The 23381-nt window shown below is 41.8% G+C and overlaps 2 protein-coding genes across 4 annotated transcripts in view; both read left to right on the top strand.

Moving 5' to 3' along the window:
- tsc22d2 (TSC22 domain family 2) overlaps positions 1-11515 on the top strand; it is a 40467-nt gene extending 28952 nt beyond the window's left edge. For both annotated transcript variants that reach the window (XM_049587478.1, XM_049587479.1), the window contains 2 exons: positions 8428-8479; positions 9020-11515. In XM_049587478.1, the coding sequence (XP_049443435.1) occupies positions 8428-8479; positions 9020-9328 (361 nt within the window). In that variant the 3' untranslated portion in view covers positions 9329-11515. The remainder of the gene's footprint in view (positions 1-8427; positions 8480-9019) is intronic.
- Positions 11516-21677: 10162 nt separating this feature from the next.
- rubcn (rubicon autophagy regulator) overlaps positions 21678-23381 on the top strand; it is a 28099-nt gene continuing 26395 nt past the window's right edge. For both annotated transcript variants that reach the window (XM_049587558.1, XM_049587557.1), the window contains exon 1: positions 21678-22120. In XM_049587558.1, coding sequence (XP_049443515.1) covers positions 22083-22120 — 38 coding nt within the window. In that variant the 5' untranslated portion in view covers positions 21678-22082. The remainder of the gene's footprint in view (positions 22121-23381) is intronic.

Genomic DNA, 23381 nt, shown 5'->3' with positions numbered 1-23381 from the left:
TGACCTTCTGGCCACAAACCCCATTTCTAATTTTTAGGATAACTTTCAAGCTGTATCTCTGACTCCACTATGTACGCTCCACTGTCAAGTCATGATTGAAGCTCAAACTTTGTGACAGACATCAGCTGAGACGTGTATCAGGCCCAGTGTTTTTGTAACGTAGAGTCTAATGACATTAGTCTGACCCAAACCCTGCTCTTCAGAGAGGGAGCCCAAATGAAGCTTAGTCCTTGATCCCGTGATAAGTGCTCTGCTGAATACAGAGGCTCGTTAACGGTGAGGTGCCAGGATTTTCCCATTAAAGCCTCAGGAGTAACACTATTACTTTTAACACATTCCAGCGGGGTCTTAATCCACATCCAGCCAAACAAGTGGCACCGGCCCAAATCACTCTGGGAGGCCAGGGGAAAAGTAGTGAAATATGATACCGAGGCACACGGTGCGTGCTAAAGATCTGGTTTTAGGCAGTGATCATTTAAGGCAGGGAGACGCCTGCCCTGGATCCCCCACTGCGTTCGCATATGTAGTTTGATGGTCACATTACACTGTTGCTCGTTATCATTTCTTCAAGAGCTGTGGCTTGGCAGCCATTAACAAACATTCCTGCTGGTAGTTATTTTAGCCTCTGAGGTCTACAGTAAGCGGTTTAAATTAGCAATGATAATGCGCTGTCTTATGAATTCAGATCTTATCATTATTATTAAACCCCCGGGGGCCTTGATTCCCTCTCATGCTCCCGGATGTCTGGTTCAAGTGGTCTGCTGGAGGTGTCCATATCTTTGTGTGCGTCACACTGGGACATACGCAGGACCAGATATTTGTGAACACGTCTGGGAATTATGCAACAGGTCGGGGTGCGTGTGGGACAGTTCCTTCGGTCTGTTTACAAGGAAGCTCGGTGGCAGCAGACACACCTACCTGTGACTCTGAGTTAGTGCTGGAAAAATAAAACCTCCATCTCCAGACAAGGGGGTCTCTGAGGTCTGTCTTATTTTGTTTAGTCTCCATTGTGTGTCCGTCTGGACCACCCTTTATGTAGACGACACGTCCCAACAATACAGCAGCTGAAAAATGTTCAGAGGAACATATTAACATACTTTCAACATCCTGCGATTGTCACTGTCGTTTGAAGCATTCCTGTGCAATAAGGACAGAAGTGATTCACTGTTTTGTGACTATTCCCCTCCAATATGCAAATTTAAGTCATTGTGGGGAATTTCAAGTATTTAGAGTGTTCTTCATGTATTGAGTAACTCGTTTCTTTCTTGTAAGGTTAAGGTTGAGTGGGGGTGGGGTCAGGTTTAAGGTCATTCACTTGGATTACGACACGCCTGTTGATGGCATTTAGGTTCCTAGTTTCACACATCTTGCAATGCATATTATCACCTTTTGATCCACAATCTTCCTCTGATTGACCACTTGTAGTGTTGGGCACTAGCATCTGGGATTTGGTATCGGTACCCAACCCAACAAAGGGTATTGGGGCGGTACCCTTAAAGGTACCAAGTTCGGTGCTTAGCCTTACGCAGTTGTCTTGGAGATGCGCTGTAGTAGTTAAAATTTTCCCTTTTCCCCCCTTGAGCACTTCATAAGGCCTCAACTGTGTTGTCTTAAGCGAAATGAATTTTTCAATCTTAAGTCTAAAAAATGTTTTGCCAATTCATCGATTAGTCAATCTATAGAAAATGTATCTGCAGTATGAACCACCTTTTATGTAGTCGACACATCACAACAACAGTGTCGGAAAAATCCACCATGTTCAGAGGCCCATATTAATGTACCTCCAACATGCTGCATTTGTCAGCATTGCCTGAAGTGTCTTTGTTTTGTTACTGTTATAGTGCAGTATGCAAAGTTACGTCTTCATGGGGCATTTAACGCATGCGTCACTAAATACCAAGTATTCCTTGTGTATTGTGTAACTTGTTTCTTGCTTGTAAAACTATTCAGGTTTAAGGTCGTTGTTTGGATCATGACAGTCAGTTCAGTTTCGGACTAGATGTCACAATCCCTGATGCACATACTTGAGACTATGAGTGGGAGTAATGGTGTCTTCTGGGGGTCCGAGTGGGAGCCAAAGGTAGATAGAAAGGGAGCATAGGAAAGGCAGAGCCAAGGAGAGACATCTGTGCGGACTGAGCTCTCCCCCATCGGACTGGGCATTACACTCTACCTCCCCCTACTCCCTCATTTTGATGAGGGGAGGGGAGATGAGAGACGAAACTAATGATGACATTTAGGTTGCTAGTCTCATACGTCTCACAAAGCAGATGATAATTTAATATCTATTGTACAATCTCAGCAGACAGTGGAGGAATTCACCAAGGAAAGATTACACCACATCAATGTAAACCTTTAATCTTGAGTCCAGTTTTAAATTTCTTAAAAATGATGACACACACACACACCCACGTTCGCTACCCCATATGATCCTATTGGTCATGATGTGTCAACCCAAAACATTAAAGCTAGGTCTACATACCTTTGGAAATTTTATCCTTCTTGTGTGGGTTCTTCTTTCCATTGCCGTGCCTTCCTCCGAGAATGGATAATACTCCCGGTACTGGTGTGATATATCGCTGTATTTGCTTCGAAACAACTCTCAATCTCTCTTCTGCTGCATTGACAGCGTCATACTTGTGTTATGGTGCGTTCCATTTGCACTGGGAAGTCGGTTTTCAAGTTCAAAGTTGGAAATTTCAACTGGAACTGACTCGGAAAGTCGGAGAAACCTCTCTGACCCTGATCTCAAAATCCAATATGACTGCCCTGTGCATTAACAGTTATGAAAGCTGCAGTAATATACTGTTTATTTGCACTATGGTCTTAGTTGTGTCTTATTAAAACAGCCATACACACAGTACTGTTAAACTCCTACCTGTGGATGTTGCTACGCTGTTTCATGCTGGTAGTGCTCACAATGGGCTCACCAGGCTATGACTGGTATTGCTACCAACATTTTGGTTTTCCAACTTGTTTTATTCCAACGTGTTCAACAGGGGTGTGACGTCACATCGCTATTGGTGCAGGCATATAGATAGCTGGTCTTATTTTTTGCCATCTTCGTCGTATTTTTTCTAACTAAGTCTCCAAATGTAGAGTAGGCAATCCGCGTCCTGTTTACACACCAGCAAGCACATTCCAAGTGTACATGAATGGTCACATGGTGTTTGTTTCAAGCATGTTATGGACGGAGCAGTGAAATGGAGCTAAAATGCACATGTGTATGGAGATTGTTTTCATTTTAAAACGAATTAGTGTGGACACAGCCTGATGTATCTAACCAGATAGGTAAACATGACAGACTCACCCTTGTAGAGAACGTAGCCCTCCTGCAAAATACTGCTCTCCTTGTTTACGGAGAGGCTGATCATTAGTGAAGTGGCTGCGGGGTCATGCAGTAGTTGTGACCTTTTTGGCAAGTCTTAAACAGAAGCCACTTTCAGTTCTCTGAACCTTTTTCACAGAACATGATACATTTCCATGTTCATTTATAGCATTTTGATGACGGTATCAGAAGTTTCACTTGCTACACCACAACTACAAATGGAAATGAAAGATCAGAGCTTTTGTGACAGTATCTCTTTGACCATTTAATGACTTTGTCTTGTTAACAGAAATAATAAGAGGTGATGTTTTGGAACAACAGCTTGTAAAATGTCCTGATGAAATGGAAGTTTCTAGTTGCAATCTGCCATGACAGTGCACCCGTTGTGATCATTTAACCTGCTCTTGCCTGAAGCTGCTTTGTGTTCTCGCTGAGGTTTTGTGTCACACTTATCGGAGCCTCTGCCGACCTCGTGTGGCGCAGCAGCTGAACTGCATCTCCCAGAGTGAAAGACAAGAGCCGGCTGTAACGCTGGTTTCTGCATCTGAAAGAGAATTACAGTGAGTCGTCAGTGAAGACACTCGTCTGTTGTTTCAGCCCCCACCCTCCAGCTAATGTTTTGAAGTACACTTACCGAGGGAAGGGGGATATCGCTGAAAGGCTGAGGTCTAATTTATTCAGCTGCCTCCCCCCTACAGTCAATGTTGGCATGCTTTGCAACGGGGACGTGTGCTGGCGCATCAGTGCCTTAATAGAGAACTCATTGAATGTCTGACACTGTAAGACATCATGTGATACACCCAGAGAGACGGAGGAGACCACGCTTTGCTCCTGCATGTGTCTCTTGTGATATAGCGTCATAACATAAAGTCAGATTCAGTGATATACGTTTTCTCAGGAGCGGTTTGCCATGTGTGAGCAGGTGTAGGAGCTTGGGTTCCAACAGGTGACATGCTGATGATGGAGAAACTTAATTTAGTCTGTATAAAACCAAAAACTGTACTGATTTAACTGGTCCTGACTGTGTGTTGTCACAGCATGGTGGCTCTGACACAGATGTCTCGGTTTAGAGGCACTGGCCTCAGGGTGTCCAGAGTTGGAATGCGCTGCCTTGTGGTCCTGTTTGTTTGGGGCGGGGGGTGCATGTGTGACTGCGGGGAAGGCCCGTGTTGAGGTTAACACAGCAAGCGGTCCTTATATAAATCACCACATGTCCTCCTCCTTGAATAAAATGTACAGTTTGCTTTGTTTTCCTTGGACACCGAATGGCAACAAATGTGTTTTTTGTCTCCCTACATGTCTTGTAACTCCTTCAGGACAGATCTCACAGCTAATTTGATCTAACCTGTATGTTAATTGTCTTTTGTTGCTAAAAAACAAAACACATTTCGGCCGAAGCTCTCAGACATTCCTCTCTCTCATTGTCTCAGACGTGTTAAGTTCAAACGGAGGGTTAACTTCTTGTGTTATTTATCGGCCACACAACAGAGCGAGTCGCCCCATGTGGAATGCAACTCATTTACCTTGCTGTCATCACATCGGTGAGGATCTGTCATGGTACAGTAGATGACCTCTAAACCTCTCATACCTCCAAACCATTTTAGATGCTACCTTCAACAAGTTAAATTATTAAACAAGTAAGTTGACATTTTTCAATCCTACTTGTGTCACGTTTTTTCCTCTGCATTGCCCTGACAGATGAGATGACTGCGGAAAGCTGCCTTACAAGTTCAATTACATGCGAGACATGTGCATTCACAGTCGATTCAGCATGAGCTATGATGTTTAATGTCAATGATGTCATCTTAATGTCAACGTGACCAACAGAAACCTACAGTGGTCTCATTTGTCTTTGAGTTTCTGTCATTAAGCTTATGTACAGATGAAAAATAACCATCAAAATCAGCATTTCAAGCCTCTTTTCGATGTTGTTTATACATATTTGACAATTTATCTTTTCCTCAGTACTATATAATTACTTTAGTAAAAGTTTGAAACAACTAAATGACTAATTTGGTTGTAAAAACAATCCTCTGACTCAACCAGACTTCTTTGCCTGTACATACAAAACACTGTCTTCTTTTTTTAATTTACTGCTTTTGAATGAGGCGTTCTGTGCCTGTGGGGTCATGCTGTATACTTTTTGGCAGACAGTGACAGTGAATAATGTAATTAGAACATGAGTCTTCCTTAGATGCAAATGGCAGAGAGGGGAATCTAGGGAGAGGCAGAACTCCGCCCCTTTGTTTTCTCACCATGTGACCGAGCGGGGTTTTAAGACACACACTGCTCATATGCAAAGAAGAGGCAGTCGCGTGTGAACACTCAGAGGAGTAGTACAGCGGAAACTCTTTGGAGAAACTTAAAGAAACTTTGGAGGAAATGCGCAGCAAAATGAGCTACAGTTTGCCCTGCTCGCCGGGAACTTCGCCGACATATTCAGGGCGGTTGATGTCCTACAGAGCCAGATGCGTCAGGTAATGGATCTTTATGTGCGTCTCTGTCGTGCGTTTTACCTTCGGAATACTTTCATATGTTCTGCGTGCTTGTTACTGCTTGTATCGACTGCGTATTTGGTTTTATTTCTTGGTGATGCCCTGATCCATATTTGAAATGTAAGGTTTTATCTGAAAACTTTGTCTCAGACTCTTACTGTGCCTCTCTCATCTTCATTTGAACTTTTCCACTATGAGTCATGCGCAGCCGAGTGTTTCATCCAATTTTGAAATCAGGCACAGTTGCCGTTTGCTGTCGCTCCGTGCCCCCGCGTATTTTTTTTGAATGCCATCAGCTGATTGGTATGTTGTCTTTGCCTGTGGCAGCACATCAACATACTCTCCCACTATTGAAGCATCTGTTTGGTGTTGGCACGTGTGCGCCCCCCTCGATTGACCAGGGCGCGTTGTACGTGCGCTCCAGCACGCTATGAGGACGTGCTGGAGGAGCTCCTGGAGATCTGTGGGGTGTTGTTTGTCAACTGTGGGGTGATGCACGATGCTCCTTTTTTTTGTTTTGTAGTATTTTAAATTAATCTGCAGTAAAATCAACATTGGTTGCTGTTGGTTCAATTTTTTGCATCTTTTCACTTTTACGCACACGATTTTTGTTTACATTTCCAAATATATGAATGCATTGCACATGAAGGAGTCATTGATTATGGCTCACTTTGCAAATTTCTTCCATTATTTGTTTTTTATTGTTGCGTTTGTGGATTTAAGACGTGTCTCGAGGAAATCTGTTCTTCGTATCGCTAGTTAAACACAATTTCTTGACGTGTTTTCTCACTAAACTTCTATCTAAAGTTAGTTTACACTTCCTCCACACATTGTAAGATGATGTCTGCACATAATGTTCCCTCTCCTGGCTCACACTAATGGTCAGAGCACCTTCTAGCGGCATGAAGGCGCTTCGGTCCCTTTTGTTTTTGCATCCACATCCGAGCAGGGCGGCGATTGTGCAAGAGAGCACGTTATCTGTGGAGACGGATAAAGATCCCGATTGGGGTTTTGGTCTTTCCCAGAGACACACCTTGGGAAACTTGGGATCCTTTTTCTTCGTATGGGTTTCCATAGCCTGGGTCAGTAAGTCGATTGTCTCTTATGTGTAGAGTGGGGCACGATTTTCCTTTCTTTCCTCAGAGGGGGGAGGGGGGTGGAAAACCAAATGTTGCGATGCTCTGAAGTGATTTTGGAAACGTGATGACAAAGTGGGATGCGGATAGTAGCAGTGTGGGTGCTTCACATTTGGCCACAACTTGGTAAAATGTGTTTGTTTGTTTTTTTTGCAGAGAAGGGAGAACAATGACTGGTAATGTAAACGGATTGGTGCTGGCGACATCAGCCGCGCCCGGAACACAGGTCCTGCAGGAGGGGAGCCACACTCCCTGTCTCTTATCAACTTCATTGCATAGATAAAAGCTGATAAGACCGTGATCCGTTGAAATGTCGGTATTTTAACAATCTCCAGATGCTTTGTTATCGAGGCTCCTGCTGTTGTTTCTGCATGGCAACATTTTAGTGAAACGTGTTGGATGAACGGCGCTTCTTTGTCTATCAAACCCCTTTGAATGTTAAAAAAACACAAAGAACTGTATTATATTTAAACTCCTTTATATGGCTGTGATTCATCCATGAGAGTCTACGCTGTAGGGTACCCAGAGTGCAACACCTGGTTTTACTGGTGAAAGACGTCATGCGAGGCACATCTGGGAAGTAACACCTGGTCAGGTTTATTTGTGTTGCCACATGGGGTTAGCAAAGTGTCTCCAAACAAGATAACACTGACAATTAAAGGATTTGAGGCTCAATGTAGGGCTGCAACTAACGATTATTTTCATTGTCAATTAATCTGTTGAATATTTTCTCAATTAATTGATTCGTTATTTGGTCTATAAAATGTCAGTCAGTGGTGATAAATGTCAAGCAGTGTGAAATTCCACAGCCCAAGATGATGTCCTCAAATGTCTAATTTTCTCTATAACCCAAAAATATCCAGGTTACAGGCATAGAGAAGGCCTGAAAGAAAGACAAACAAAAAAATTACTCAATCTGATTATCAAATTATTTGGTTACTAAGTGAAGAATGCATGTCTACTTGATTAATGGTTGCAGCTCTGGCCAGCTCTAGGGTGTTGTTCAGGTTAGGGGTTGTTGGATATGGATACATACAGGGGTGTTCAACATGTAAATCTATAATATGGTGATCAGTACAGTCTGATCTGTATGCTTAAAAACAGCCCTGTGTTTGTAACGTCTCTCCTTGCCTTCGATCACGTGTATCAGTAGCTCTTTCTTGGTTTTGAAACTCTTCATCTTTGACACCTTCTGTCACGTGCACTAAAAATAGTGTGGGCTATTTATTTTTGCTCTGTGTTTTTGAAATGTTTAAATCTCTAATCTGTTCATCTGATTCTCTGGAAACAGACGCTGACTATCAGATATGTTTACTTCTAAAATACCAGTGAATTCCCTGAAGTCACAGTTGTCACTTCATGGACCAGATTTTGACTTTAGTCATTGTGAAAGAGCTGATTCAATCTAAAGCATGAGGTAGATGAGATGAGTATCTTGGTGGTAACTCTCGCTCTTTTCTCTCCACAGTGCATCCGGTGCCAGCGTCGTAGCCATCGACAACAAGATTGAGCAAGCGATGGTGAGTTTTCCGCAGATGTAAACAGTTACAACAAATGAGGTCAGGTGACCCACATTCTCTCGTAACCAGTGCAGCAGCTTGTTACACAATGAGTGTTTCACTGCTGACACAACTGTCTCAGAGATGAGGAACGTTAAACTCACTCTGAGGGGCATTTAATGAAATAACCTATACTCATTTGATGAAAGCTTCTGCACTTGCTGTGAATAAGCAGCTTTAGAAAATCAAACAAATAACTTGTGTTGCTCACACAGTTTGATTGACAGGTGTTCTTTTGAAAATGCAGTTGCAGAACACCTCACAGCACTGACACCTTAGTGCTAAAAAAGATCCGTGGCTGCTGCTAGCACTGGATTTATGTGTCGATTATTCCTTTGATTAATCGATTATTAATCAGACAATAGGAAAATAGCAACATTTTATTAAAAAAATCACACCTAACCCTTTAAATTCTGAAATGCCATGTGTTCCTGTGTGTGAGGATGGACTCTGCTTAATTTGTGTGCTAATTTTAGTTTCTCTTTTCTCCCTGTCTTCAAGGATTTGGTGAAGAGCCACCTGATGTACGCTGTTCGTGAGGAGGTGGAGGTGCTGAAGGAACAGATCAAGGAGCTTTACGAGAGGAACTCGGTGTTGGAGCGCGAGAACGCCGTGCTGAAGTCGCTGGCCAACGCGGATCAGCTCGGGCAGCTGACTAATCAGCTCAACCAAGGCAGCAGCACGTCGCCGCCGCTGCAACAGCAACACCAACACCCGCTCGTTACAAACAACAACAACAACACCGCCCCCTCGGCTCACCACGAGGGCAGTCAGAGCATCCCTCACCAGCCCAACATCACTTCGGCGTGATCCCCGTTACCCCCAGTAAACACGTTTAAAGACACACCTCTCACGGACAGGAGCGGAAGATCCTGTTAGTAAAGACAACAACTGCTACCGTCCCCTCAGCTTCATAAAGCAAAAGGCTCGGCCCTGCATTCAATATGCTCCATTCAAGGAAAAATCAACAACAGCCACATCTTTGTTTGCGAGAGCCATGCTTCAGTGTGTGCACGCTGCCGTCACCGGGCTTCACATCATTGAGACATTCACCACCCCTCGAAGAGTCTTATCCTGAGCCCACGGTTGGCTGCGAGAAAGCTGGAAACGAAGGAGGGGCAGGGGTGCCGGTGCACACCATCAAACATAAAACTGCATGCTGTTCTTGTGCAGGAGGACGGGGTCAAAGGGCACAGGGAGCTCGGTTCGTTGGGGCAACAAGCGGTCGAAGAGGGCGGCGCAACCCTGCGAGGGCCCAGCGAGGTCCTGTAACATCCAGCAGGGACTGTCCTCCCAGTGTCCCCAACCCCACTCGCTCCAGGGCTGTAAGAGGCCAGAGCGCCGAGGGAGAAGTGGGGGAGAAGATTCACCCTACCTGAGCGGAGGAGGACGCCGGGTTGCGAGTCGAGAGCCTCGGCTTGTTATATGCTGCAACAAAAGCTTGTGTTGTTTCTCAGAGCCACCATACTTTGACATGAATCATAATACTTTTTTTTTTTTTCATTAGTTCAGTTTTAGTATTTGCATTTATTTATTTCAGGGCTGCTATTTTCATAATGTAAATGAAATGTCATGGAGATACTCATTAACACACACACAAAAAAAGAAAACCTTTCTCTTTGGTCTTTTTGGTATTTTAGAATCTGTCAGGTATTAAAAATTTGGTAGTCTCTTGCAACAAGTAGATCTCAATAAGTAGGCAATAAGTTCCATAATAGACAATTTTCTTTCCATGAAATAGTGCTAACACTAAAGCGAGCTTACATTAGGTGAAATCCAGGTTGAATGTATATTTTGTAAAGTGTAAAGTATTAAGAGCAAAGGAGGGTTTGTACAGGAGAACACCTGTTGTTAAGATGTGATGGGATGTTTTGATAAAGAAAACTATCAGTTTCACTTTTTCTAGACTTTCTTTGTCAAAACAAGAAAACAGAAATTAATTTGGGGGGTTCGGTCGGGGGGGATGAAAAGCTGTGAAAATAGTTTGACCTACTTTATAACCAAAGACGCAAAGCTGTGTAATTCTTTTGCCCCCCGCCCCATTTTTAAATGCACACTCATATTTGTTTTCTACTCTCTCCTTCCCTATATTTTTTTTTTTGTTGCTGTTTTGCATGTTCTGCATGATCTATAATCAAACCACTTTCTTACCTCATGTTTTTATCCAGCACTCTTATTTTTCTGTCGAGATGTCAAGTCTGTGAACGATTGTGAAAGGATTTATGAAAGAGAAAGGGAACAATGGGCGGAGAGGGGCGGAGTAAGTCGTCGAGGGTAAGGATAATAATAGATTTAAAAAAAAAAAAAAGCATAGCGAGGTGTTTGTGTCGGATGGAGAGAAGGGCCCCGTGCACAAAACATTAGTTAGAAAAGGAGCCATCTTTTTTTTTTTCCCATGTAAATGCTGTGTTGAATTTCATATGCAGAGGAAAAAGGTTTTGTTACATTGCAAATTTTAATGTATTTAATGAATGCAGCATTTAGATTTCGATTGTAGTGTTCCAACACTTTGCTTGCTAAGGAAAAAAATAATACCTGCATAAAAAAGAAAAAAAACAAAACAACGGAATCTATTAAACATTTCACACTGAAAAGCTGGAACCCAGTCGATTGTGTGTGAGCATATTATGGGATGTCCTGTCTGTGTCATGTCTTTTGTGCCTCCTGTGCCGTCGTCTGCTGTTGCCAGGCGATCCGGTTTCTTTCTCTGTGGCTTAGAACCAAACCAAAATGCTTGGTAATTGTACAATCAGTCATCTTTCTACAGGATGGACTCTTTGATTTCCTTCTCTTTTTTTTTGTTTTGCAAACGGGCTTATTTCCTTTGTCCTTAGATTTTTTTTTTTTTTCCCATTTGAAGGAGATGCCGTGTACATGCCAAGTGTACTGTATGAAAGTGATCACTGAGCCTTGGAGAAGATATCTTAACAATGCCCTTGTAATGTGCTGTTCAGACAATTTTAGTTTTCAGTCAAAAATAAATTACTGTTTTATTAAGAGATTGGTGATGTGCCTTTTCTTTTTGAACTCCCCCACCCAACACATTCTCACTCCCAACTTGTCAAATGCCCATGTGCTTTGTCTATGGTTATATGCTTGCTCTTTGCTTATGTGCCTTTCTATGCACATGCCACCAATCTGCAGATGAAAATGAGCCTGTATGGCTAAATCTGGCACATTTACATGACTTAATTAATCCTGTTAATTAATGTGCACTGTCCCTTTTCTAAATAAAATAAACATAAAACATACTGGTGCTTAGTCAGTTGGCCTACATGTCAAACTATTGCGCTCTAGGTAAACTTCCAGAGCCAGTTTGAACAGGATAGCGTGTCACTTTACACTCATGTCATGCACTGTGTTCTTTCAAAACAGATTTCCATTTCACAGGAAATGTACAGCTTCTGCTCGTTTAAAGCATACTGTCTTTGTAAAGATAAACGACTAGCAAAGTTAAAAACCTTTTTTGTTCACTTTATTAGGTTAAGGCAAAAAAAAATTATTGGCATCACTAGCATAGTATTCACTACTGTGACACTTCACTTACATACTGTAGTTATTGTGCATTCTATATTGTATTCTACACTGCAGTGTGCCATACTGCTTCTATTATGTTAGGCACAAGGATTTATTGTAGTCTGCATTGCACCTTTAGTCTTATCAATCAATCAATCAATTAATTTTATTTATAAAGCCCAATATCACAAATCACAATTCGCCTCAGAGGGCTTTACAGCATACAACATCCCTCTGTCCTTAGGACCCTCACAGCAACGGTAGCACGCCTATCGACCTGTTATGTGAAGGACTACAGATGGAAATTAGCCTTTCGCTATATCTGATGCAACCATGTTTTCATTTCTTGTAAATGATTAATGCCATTGCACACTGTACTCTTATAAATCAACTGATCTAAACCAAACTGTGAATAAATCAACTTGATTGCCTTATGGTTCCATGTGGGACACAAACTGCAGTCTCCCATGCACCCTATACCAACTTAATCTCGCTTTATATTGTGGCGGTTGCTTGGAGCATCAAAAAATGCCTCCACACGGGGATCTCCTATTACCACTAAAGAATAGTACCTCTGTGTGTCGGTATCTTACACTAAAGGCCGCTGACCAATTGTCTGTATTTGATGGACTGGCGGAGATGGAGTTGCCCCACCAGGAGAAACACTAATGAAACACATTTTGTAAAGAATAACATTACAAACACGGGTCTACAAAATACTGAGCAGATTCCTTTGATCACATATATATTTTGTCTGTCTTTTACACATGCACATTTTTAATTAAATCCAAATATGTTTTTCCTAACAGGGTCTACAGGTCCTTAAAATGTCTTGAAATGTCTTAAATTCAATGTCACAACAATAAGGCCTTAAACGTCATTAAATAGTCTTACATTTTAATTTGTGACGTCTTAAATACGAACATTTTATCTAATTTATTTATTCATTTCTTTTTGTGATAATGAGTAGAGCCTTTAAGCCCACATTTCTAATCTCAAATAAAAGTCATTTTACTTCATACTTGAACTTAGCTGTTGGCAAAATGTAGACTGATTTAACTCACTCTGATAACCATATTCCTACATAACACTCACTCTGCACAAGACCACATATATCCTACTTGCCTGCAATGCTTAGCTGCAATGCTTAAAAAAGTAAAACATGATTCATCCAAAATTAAATTAAACTAAACTAAATTTGGGTAAAAGATGTCTTTAAAGGGTCTTAAAAGGCATTAGATTTAACTGTCTGATACCTGTGTGACACCCTGTGTTAAGCCTCTCTTACAAATGTTTTTTAAAACCATGAACAAGGAAGGCGAGTGGTGTAGTCATTCAAACCTGATGATGAGGATACAAGTGGTTGTCACAAGTTATCAGTCCATGCCAACTGGCCTTTTACACAGCAGACATTTTATACTTAAAGTAGTGACGAGTATAAGTGACAGACAGTTGTAGTTGGAAAACTGCAGGTGTTACTAGCAAGCACAGTGCCAGGACTCTGAAAGTGAAGCAGCTAAATGGAATTCAGCCATCACTGATTATCATTTACATGTGTTTTTCTTACTGTGACATGTCAAGCTCTAACCTCTAGTCCTCGTTTTTGAGTCGAGAAGTAGAGTAGAAAAACAAAAGTGTCCCTAATCTTGCAGAAATATAATGGCTTGTCCTTCAAATCAGAGCCTAAAGTCTCCGTGTGAAGTCCAGAATAGATTTGATATGTCGTATTAAGACTAAAGCATGTTGGTTGATATTCATTGTAAAAGTAGACGTCATCTATTGGAGAGGAAAAGGATTTTAAGCAGCTGAATCTCTGACGTATTGAGCAACATCAGAGGAAAAACCCCAGGATGCATACAGGCTCGTGGGTCAGACCAGTTATTCCAAGTATTTATCAATTTCCTGGAGAGCATCTGCCCAAAATAAAGATGTAAAGTGACATCCAAATATACACTACAATGCTAATCATGCTCCACTTTGTAGAAATGTGAGAAATTCTTATCAGCATCACAAACTGGGTGGTCTTTGAGTGCAAAACTTTGTGTCACACCTCCAGCAGAAAGATTTAAAATGTGTCTATCATGTTGAATATGGCAACAGACAGACAAAAGATAAAAGATGTCTCATTGTTTTTTTTAAGATTAATGACTTAATCTGTAATTGGTACGCAGCCAATGTACCAACGTGCTTTTTCCCACAATTCCTTGGAACAACAGCGGCTTGTGCTCTGTGGAAACTGTAAGTTTGGAGGAAGTTATTTTTCCATGATGGAAATAAACAGTCCCCGCAAAACCTGTCTGACGGAGGACGGAAAGCTGACACCTGCCCTGACACCAGGTGTGAAATCCTACATGACGACATCCTCAGCGATTCATCACCCGCCTGTCATTTCAGACGTAAATTATCACCTCATATTCTTTCGAAAAGGTGGTAATTTTCAAAGCAACTCTGGCATGTGACTTGTCAGCTGCTGTGACCCCCCAATCCAGCATCCACTGACAGGTGATGTCAACTTCACAACTGGAAGAATTCTCTCTGACACGTTTGTCACGTCCTACATCAAACTGTCATACTTGCTTTTCAACAAAGGGACAACGTGTGCTCTGTCTTAACCCAACTATGCCTGTCTGGTGTTCAGTTTCATCACAGCTGTCGTGCACGCATATAGTCACTCTAAGTTGGCATGTTCAGGATCTGTTTGTGCAGGTCGGCCGTGCAGAAGATAATGTAGGCACAGGTAATTATCATAAGGAATAAAATGCTGAGATAAAGCATCAAATAATCTGATCTTAGCTGATCTTTATAGTGAGCAGGAGGAAATGCAACAACACAGATGACCTTACTCGCCTGTTGACACAGAAAACAGCCACGTTATCGAGTGGGAGGGGAGCTTTGTTTCAAAACAGAGAAAGGAGTTTCAAGAGAAAGAACTGAGCAACTTTCTAAGTAACTGAATAACAATCCTATCACCTTCTTGGAAGCGAAGCCTGACTTACTGACCTTTTAAAGCACCTGCATCAGTTCCATACTCCTCATGAACACTTGAACATTTTGCTTGTCATCTTAAAAGCCACAAATTGCTGGTTTGGTCAGCAGGGTGTTTCGTGTATTGCAGACCCCAGCCTCCACATAACGCTGCTTTCTATGTTTACATGTGACATCATGTGAGTCCAATTTCCCTCATGAAGTTTTACAGAGTTACACGTAATCTGATTGTTTAGGTACAGAGAAAGGTGGAATGGACCATCTGGCAAAATTTTACCCGTGTCTGGGTCGACCTCTGCATGACCTGAGAGCTTTTTTGTTTGACCTACTTTTTGGTTTATTGTGTCAGAATCTTGTCGGAAAGCGTTTTCTCTCCGTTGAACGTTACACTCCCTGCCCAAGAATAATGAAGCGTTGTATTGTATAACGTGAACAGAAGAGACTTCAGAAAACTGTGACACTCTCATGGATTTTTAAAAGATTTTTTTGGCTTTATTAGATAGGGTAGTCAGGGTGTGAGGAGGGGATGGCATGCAGCAAAGGGCTGCAGGCTGGAATCGAGCCTGTGGCTGCTGCAGCAAGGACATTGCGTTTGTATATGGGACGCCTGCTCCACCCACTGAGACACTGGACGCCTTGACACTGTAGGACATGAATTCATTGTTTTGGCTAATTAAAGGCTTTTCTGAGCGTTTTCTCCACCACACTTCCTTCTCTGTGTTGAATATGCTATTTGCTGCATATCCTGTAAACCAGTGGTTCCCAGCATGGGGGGCATGACCCTAGAGGGGCGCCAAACAGCGACAGGGAGTTGCAAAGCCCTCTTGATTTTAAGGGGTCTAATAATTTTACTCTGATGTGTCAAAATTCAATTCATTTATGTGTCAAAACAAAAACATTTAAGGGTTATATTAAAATCGTAGTCATGTATGAACAAATAAAGAAAGAAATTAGGATAGAAATTTTTTAAAATGTGTATCATGAGGACACAGGTGTGTGTAATGTGTGTGTGCGTGTGTCTGCTCTAAACCACTGGTTCTCAAATGGTGTGCAGCAGCACACTGGTGTGCCCAGATGCAAATCCAGGTGGGCCGTGGATTTTGTGATAAGTTTATTATGGCAATAATGAACTGGGCCTATAAAAAAGGCTATGAATTAATTTTAATTGACTGTATTGGTATGTTGTGCACACCCATTTCCTTATAAAGAGGCAAACTCAAGCTAAAAAATGTCATTTAATCTTATTTAAAAACCTAACAGGGAACCTATTTGTTGCCATTCGTGTGTGGAAATTATAAGTCTGTGACACATCACATCATCTTACATTATTTCCCATTTAAATGGATGTTTTATTGTTGATTTCAAAACATTAAAAATGAATTCTTGAATCATTTTTGATAAGATGATAAGAGTGATAACATGATAACATGTGGCTATTGTGCACAGATATAAATACAAGTGTGTCTTGAGATTTTGGATCGCTCTCTGGTGAACCTTAAAAAGTTTGAAATTCACTGCTCTGAACCATCTGAATGCAGTTTGGAGTTTTTGTTGCAAACTAAAAGTAGAATTACAGCCTTGTGGTTTTATGCCTTTGTGAACCAGTCAAGCTGCAGTTACAGTTTACACCCATGTCTGTTCAGGCTCAATTGCCATGACAGTTGGCAGGGCTTCAAATATGGAAGTTGCGGCAAAGAAGCTTCATGTTCTAACACATGGATGTTTGACACACATCTTCAGCCTGGCAGCACGGGATATCTGTACAATCGGCACAGCTTTAAAGATGGACACCCAAGATTAGTGTCACCAATTCAGTATCTGATCAAATGTCTCCTCTTTTGTTCCTGAGATATGATGTTGAGTAATGGCCAGAGGAGTGTTTTTGCAGAACATTAGGATGTCTTAGTGAAGCTGACCTTTGACCTTTTCAATATAAATATATATCTTTTTATCATTTTTATAAAATTTTGTCATAATTAGCACATGAATTCTTGAGTTATGGCCAAAAACATGATTTGTGAGGTCATAAGGAGCTTCATCGTTGAGTTCAAGTGGATGTTTGTGCCAAATTTGAAGAGATTCCCTTAAGGTGTTTATGGAAATTGCTTTTACGAGAATGAGACAAACGTATGTACAGATGATAAAACAGATGGCAGTATGGATAGATAGGTTTCTCAGCGACATAATGACTCTGTTAACGCCGCAGCTGGCACAAAGGCATAATGACTGTATCAGCAGGGCTCTGCGTCATCGTGGCTGCTTTTCCTACTCACCTACTTTTGGCTCATCATGTGTGTTCGTGCCACAGCAGGTTACAGCTCTGAGTCACAGCTGCTTACATAGAGCTGTGGTAAGAGCGGGGTGTGTTTCCTCATCACTGTGAACAAACACACTTCAGTAAAAGCAAAACCATGAATGGAGGCTGAAAGCTGATGTCAACATTTCCTCTTTCTCGGACCTGATTATTAACTTGTCGTGACATGTGCTGACACCTGACATGTGTCAAATAGGCCTACGTGCCAGGAATCAGTTAATATTCCAGATTTGAATTTCAAATACAAACACTACAATCATCAGTGCTTCTACTTTGATACTTCAGGCATATTTTGATGACAATAAATCTGTAATTTTGATTGCCTATAATTATTAATACAGAACATTTGCTTGTAAAAATTATTTTTCATCATGATATTTCTCCTTTGACTTGAGTAAAGGACGTGAAAACTCCTCACACATGAGACTGGAATGAGTGAAACTGTCTAGATAAAGACATTTAAAACCTTTCTATAAGGATGTTAGTATTGCCCTTGATATTATTGCACTTGTATAGCTGGACTCAAAGGAGTCATTGTATTTAACATTTCCACGTTGAGAGATAACATGTCCTCTCAGCAAAACACTTCAGTTGTGATAATTGTGAAACTCGCTGTCTCAGCGTCACCCAACAGTACCAAAGAATCCCAAGTGTCATATACAAAGGACAGGGGAAGGAAGTGGTGTGTGTGTGTGTGTGTGTGTGCTATGTAAGGACAATTACGCATGATTCAGTCATCCGCAACCACACCCAGCAATTATTGGGGATGAGATTTACGGTTACTGAGTGAGGCACTCTGCACTTTCTTGACTCACTACTGCCATCAAGTGATCAAACTGATGCATGTCAACTTGGGCACAAAGAATTCAAAGACATTTCAATACCGTGGTGCCATCATGTGGGTCTGATTTGAAAGTGCGTGTGAAGGTGCAGGGTTATAAACAGTTTAAGGTCCAGTGTGGAGGATTTAGAGGGATGTATTGGCAGAAATGGAATTTAACGTAATAAGTATGTTTTTTTTAGTGTATAATAACAAATATTTTATGTTTATGTGTTCGCCATGGAAGTTAGCAGCCCCTCTGCGATGAGCAGTATTGGAAAAACTGATTTTTTTAAATGTGAAACTGCTTTATTCAGAGTTTTTACTAGTTTAAATCACCGGTCCGTTTGTTTCGGAGAAGAGGACTCCACTGCAGATAAGCAGCTCCTGCTATTCACAAAGCTTCCTAGTACAAAGAGTTGCACCTAGTCACTTCTAAGTTAAGACTACATCCTTGTAAAGACAAAAGTTATTACCAAAGCATCTTAGCCCTAAAGACAGCTCCTAAGTTGAGACTCTGTAAGGAGCAGAGAAGAGGGTAAGGCCAAAACACACCGGCGGCGGCTCCACGCGCGCGGCACTTCACGCTATTGTCCTATTTTCCAGCGTCGCTGCCCTTGAAAAAGCGCTATTTTGTACTTCCCAGCCTAGCGGACTGGAGTGTGCAATAGAAATCCGGTTGACGCCCGCCACGCGACGCTTTTTGTGTGTGTTGGGGGCGGCACTTGACTCGCGTCAATGACGCCGCCGGTGTGTTTTGGCCTTAGGGTTAGGGTTAGGGTTTTCTTCTTAAGCAGAGGAGAACAGAGGCAGGAGAAATATTCCTCAAATGCTGGATGACAATGGCTAAATGAAATGCTGCAGATTATACTGTGCAGGGATAATGTTTGTGGCTGATCTCATTAGAGATGCACCTTCATCTCCCAACCACTGCGGTAATAATATAACGCCAGACATAAAGTCATCACAACACTAAGATCTTTGGCGCCTGGAAAAATGCAACGGTGCAGCAGTGATGACTTGTGTCTGTCTGTCTCATCCCACCATCAGCGGAGTGATCACACCAACAGTGAGAACACTTTCAGATTCTCATGTTGTGATGCAGTTCATTTCTAATATCCACTGGGAGTCCACACCTTGCAGGCTCACAACCAGTCACATCTGTTAAAAGAATTTGTCATTCCTTGCAACGGGGTCCTCCTCACTAAGGTAAAAGTTTGTGTCCCTTTCTTGCTCAAGAGTTGCTCTGAGAATTCTCCTAAAACACGACTCTTTGCCAGAAATGTTAGGAGCTATCAGAGTACTCCAGAATGTTTGTGAATATGGCTCCTGGATCTTAAGACATCAGAGAAAAAAGCCTGATCAGCTTTGATGTTGGACAGTGTCATACCCACCTCCCATGTACAGCACCCCGCCCCCCCAGAAAACAGTTACAACATCCCTGATTCTTTCGCTCAAAGCACATCTGAGCCTCTGTGTAGTAATGGTCTTTTATTCAGGCATCACCCTGAGACTAAACTTTACATTTGGTCTCCAGTCCTTTGATCCTTCAATGTGATTATTAGGCTACCATTGAAGACTTGGCAAAAGAAACCCAACTCAGTTTTTACTTGTATCAGGAAACCCCTTCCTATGTAATCAGGAATTTGGATTTACCATTTTATATCCCCTTACCAGCTTGTGACTAACTGTCTCATTCTCCATCAACATGTTTTTTTTGTGAAAACCCTAGACTTCCTGAAAAGGGAGAAAAGGCTATTCATAGAGAACAGCTGGATCCACCTCAGCCAAACCAGCCTAACCAGCCTTACCAGCCTGTAGAGAGACCACACTGCTTTGTCCAGCGTGGGAAGAGTTTCAGGAAATGATGTAACCTGAAGAGTCATCAGCATATCTGTACTGGAGAAAGGTGGAAAAGTTCAGGCAATTGGTGCACTTGCAGAGTCTATGTAATGTATCTTTACAAGAAATGGTCTGTATCTTTATTGCAGATTTTTATCCTTTTTTTAAATAAGTTTTACCCTTAAATTTACAACTAATTAACCCAATGTATTATTAGATATATATTATATTACTGTGCATATGAAGAGTAGATATTGTGCAGGTTAGAATATATTTATATTGCAGTGAGTGATGACTGATGATTGTCAGTTGTGGTGTATGTGGAGTACTGAGAGCACTGTTGGTTGTGAGGTCTGACAGCCGCAGGAAGGAGGGACCTGCAGTGTCTCTCCTTCACACGCAGCCTGTCAGTAAATGAGCTGCCCAGTGCTGTCAGAGTGTCCTGCTTCGGATGGGACATGTTCTCCATCAGAGATGATCGTTTATCCATCATTTTCCTTTCATCATTCTCCCACCACCCCCACAGAGTCCCAGGACAAAGCTGGCCTTCTCAACCAATCTGTTACGTCTGTGGAGATGCTACTGCTCCAGCAGACTACTCGGTGGAAGATAGCTGATGCCACCAGAATCGAAAATGGTCTTTATGTGCGCTCCCTGCACTCCAGCAGGCTGAGTCACCTCATCAGAAAGAGTCTGCTCTGTCCTCCCTTATACAATGCATGCTGCCGTTCAGTCCTGTTTATTGTTCAGGTGAAGTTGGCAAAATAATCTTAATTTTCATATAAGAGCATTACATGTGAATTATCTTGTTCCAACTCTTCTTTGAAGGTATAGAGTGCACTGGGGGAAATATTTAAATCCCAGATATTGGGAAGTATTGGATGCCTTGAGGCTTCCCATATTATATACTATAAATAAAATAAAATAAATGTAATAATAAATCCAATTTTTGATATAATATAAGCATTCTTATAGAGAACGCAGCATGCTGAGGTCAGTTGGTTAAACAGGGAGGTTGAGCTGAGTGTCATAAGCAGAACTGTCGAAAGAGACACCATGTCGATGGATGACATCACCTAAGGGGAGCATGTATATTGGGAACAAGATAGGACCAAGGATTGACCCTTGAGGCACACCGCACTTGATATGGGAAATGGATGACATGACACTGTTAATTGACAGGAGAACCAGTTTAGGGCAGTACCAGCTACGCCCATCCAGTGCTTAATAAGTCTATCTAAAAGAATGCCATGATCAGTTGTGTCAAAGGCCGCACTTAGCAAGAATTGAGCACATGCCTGCGTCAGCATTCATTAAGAGGTCATTAGTGACTTTGAGAAGGGCTGTCTCAGTGCTGTGATACTGACGAGAGGCAGATCGAAACTTATCAAATATGCTGTTGTTATCCACCGCTGCAATTGTCATTTCTAAATCATATCTATTAGTCTGGTGTATGCTGTTTACATATACCAGACACGTGGTTTTAATGACTGACGATTTTAGATTTACAGTTTGGGATCAGGAGGAAGAGAATAAATCAGTGAATGATTATAATGTTTTACTGCAGATGCAAAGACATGTAAGATCACACTTTTTGGTTCAAACAGAGGGCAGCAGTCATAAGTGTAATATTATTTCCTACCAGCAGGTGGCAGTGATGACCAGGGTTAAATCTGTCATCAGTCATGTGCCTCTAGAAAGCTCTTTGTGTTACCCGCCACTGCACTGCGTTAAATAGTTAAGTTGATATGTCACAAGACTTGGAAACAAAGTGGCAACCCACAAACATGAAGCATAACAACAGAGCAAAATAATCACTGAGCTTATTCCGGAGTAAAAGCATGATAATCGTTAAAAAGTGGGCAGAGCAGGGGGAGACATCACCGCCCACTTTCTGATGATAGCAGGTTGTGCGGCCTCCTCTGTTTTGATTCACAGCTCGGACAGGCGGGGCAGAGATGGCGGAAGACTGGAAGTCCGGGTAACTACTTCAAGCAACCCCACTACTGAGATTAAATTCCGTTGTGCTAAATAACATAACGGGGAAGCTGGCAGCCTTACACGGTACTCGATTCCGCCCGGAGGAGATGGAGATATCGGCGGAGGGTGAGGCGGAGGAGCGCAGGTGAGTGACAGCCTGGGCTGGGCTGGGTTGGGTACCCGGCTAGCTGTGCTAAGCAGTGCTTACAAATGTGTGTGCTTACCAATACAACAAAACTATAACATATACCACTGAGAAATCACTCAGCAGTTAAAGAAAACCGGCCAGCATTTATTTCTGGGGCGTCAACTCACTTAAACTAAGCCATTGTAATGTTAGCTAGCTAACCAGCTAGCTAGCTAGGGGGATTACTGACGCTGGGGTGCTAGCGGCAAAGCTAGGCTAGGCTAGGCTAACCTGACATGTCAATGTTTGACAACTTGGAGCAAACACAATTAACGTCATCTGCGAGGCTTGTCAGCCGGCTAGATGTCAAAGGTTGACTGATTGACTAATTGCTGAAAGTTTGTTTGCATTTAAACAAGTCGTTTCCCCATTTGTTGGCCAACGGCGAGGGCATTTATGACCTAGCATTGATAGTGCTATCTGTCAGCTAGCGTCTAGCTAGGCTGTGCTAACTGCTAAGGCAACTGTCAAACGAAGTTGACATCTGCGAGATGTCTCTGGTTGTATTTTGCAGGATATTTACACATTTAGGTCTCCCTTGAAAAAGAGATTCTTAATCTCAACGGGACTAACCTGGCTAAATAAAGGTTAAATAAAAATAAATAAAATTTAAATTTTAAATTGACAATATGTAATTGAGCTTACAATACTGGGTAATTTAGCAAGCTGACTATTATTTTTACACAAGGTGACATCAAAAATAACTCATTATTAGCTTTCATGGACAACAGGAATACTGGAAGAGTTTGACAGGAAATGCTGCACATGTTCACTAGTTTTCTACTGAGTGTGTTGTAACGTAGCCTTTCAGTCTGTAACGTTACAATGTACATACAATTTACTCTCCCATTTTGTGAGTATTATATCAGTATGGTCCTGCCTTGTTGCGTCATAATAGATATATGAATGATAATGAGCAGGGCTATGACAACTTTGACATCTCTATTTGTTTGTTTCAGATATGAAGGTCAGACTGTATAAACAAACATGTTTTGAGGCTTCCCATGTTGAGTAACGTTACACAACAAACGAAACAGAGTTGATCCTTAATCTCAGCCTTTCTGAGCCTTGTGGAATTTCACTCTCTGATGCTCAACACACACACATGTACAGATACATACACTTAACACAAGTCACACACACACACACCTCCTTTGTTGCATAAATGCATCATGTCCTACAGTATGTGGAGAATGTTCTATAAGGTCCAGCCTGTCTC

The sequence above is a fragment of the Epinephelus fuscoguttatus genome, linkage group LG10, assembly GCF_011397635.1.
Source record: "Epinephelus fuscoguttatus linkage group LG10, E.fuscoguttatus.final_Chr_v1".
Classification (NCBI taxonomy): domain Eukaryota; kingdom Metazoa; phylum Chordata; class Actinopteri; order Perciformes; family Serranidae; genus Epinephelus; species Epinephelus fuscoguttatus.
Note: the sequence above shows the minus strand (reverse complement) of the source record. Positions and strands in the feature narration are given on the sequence as shown.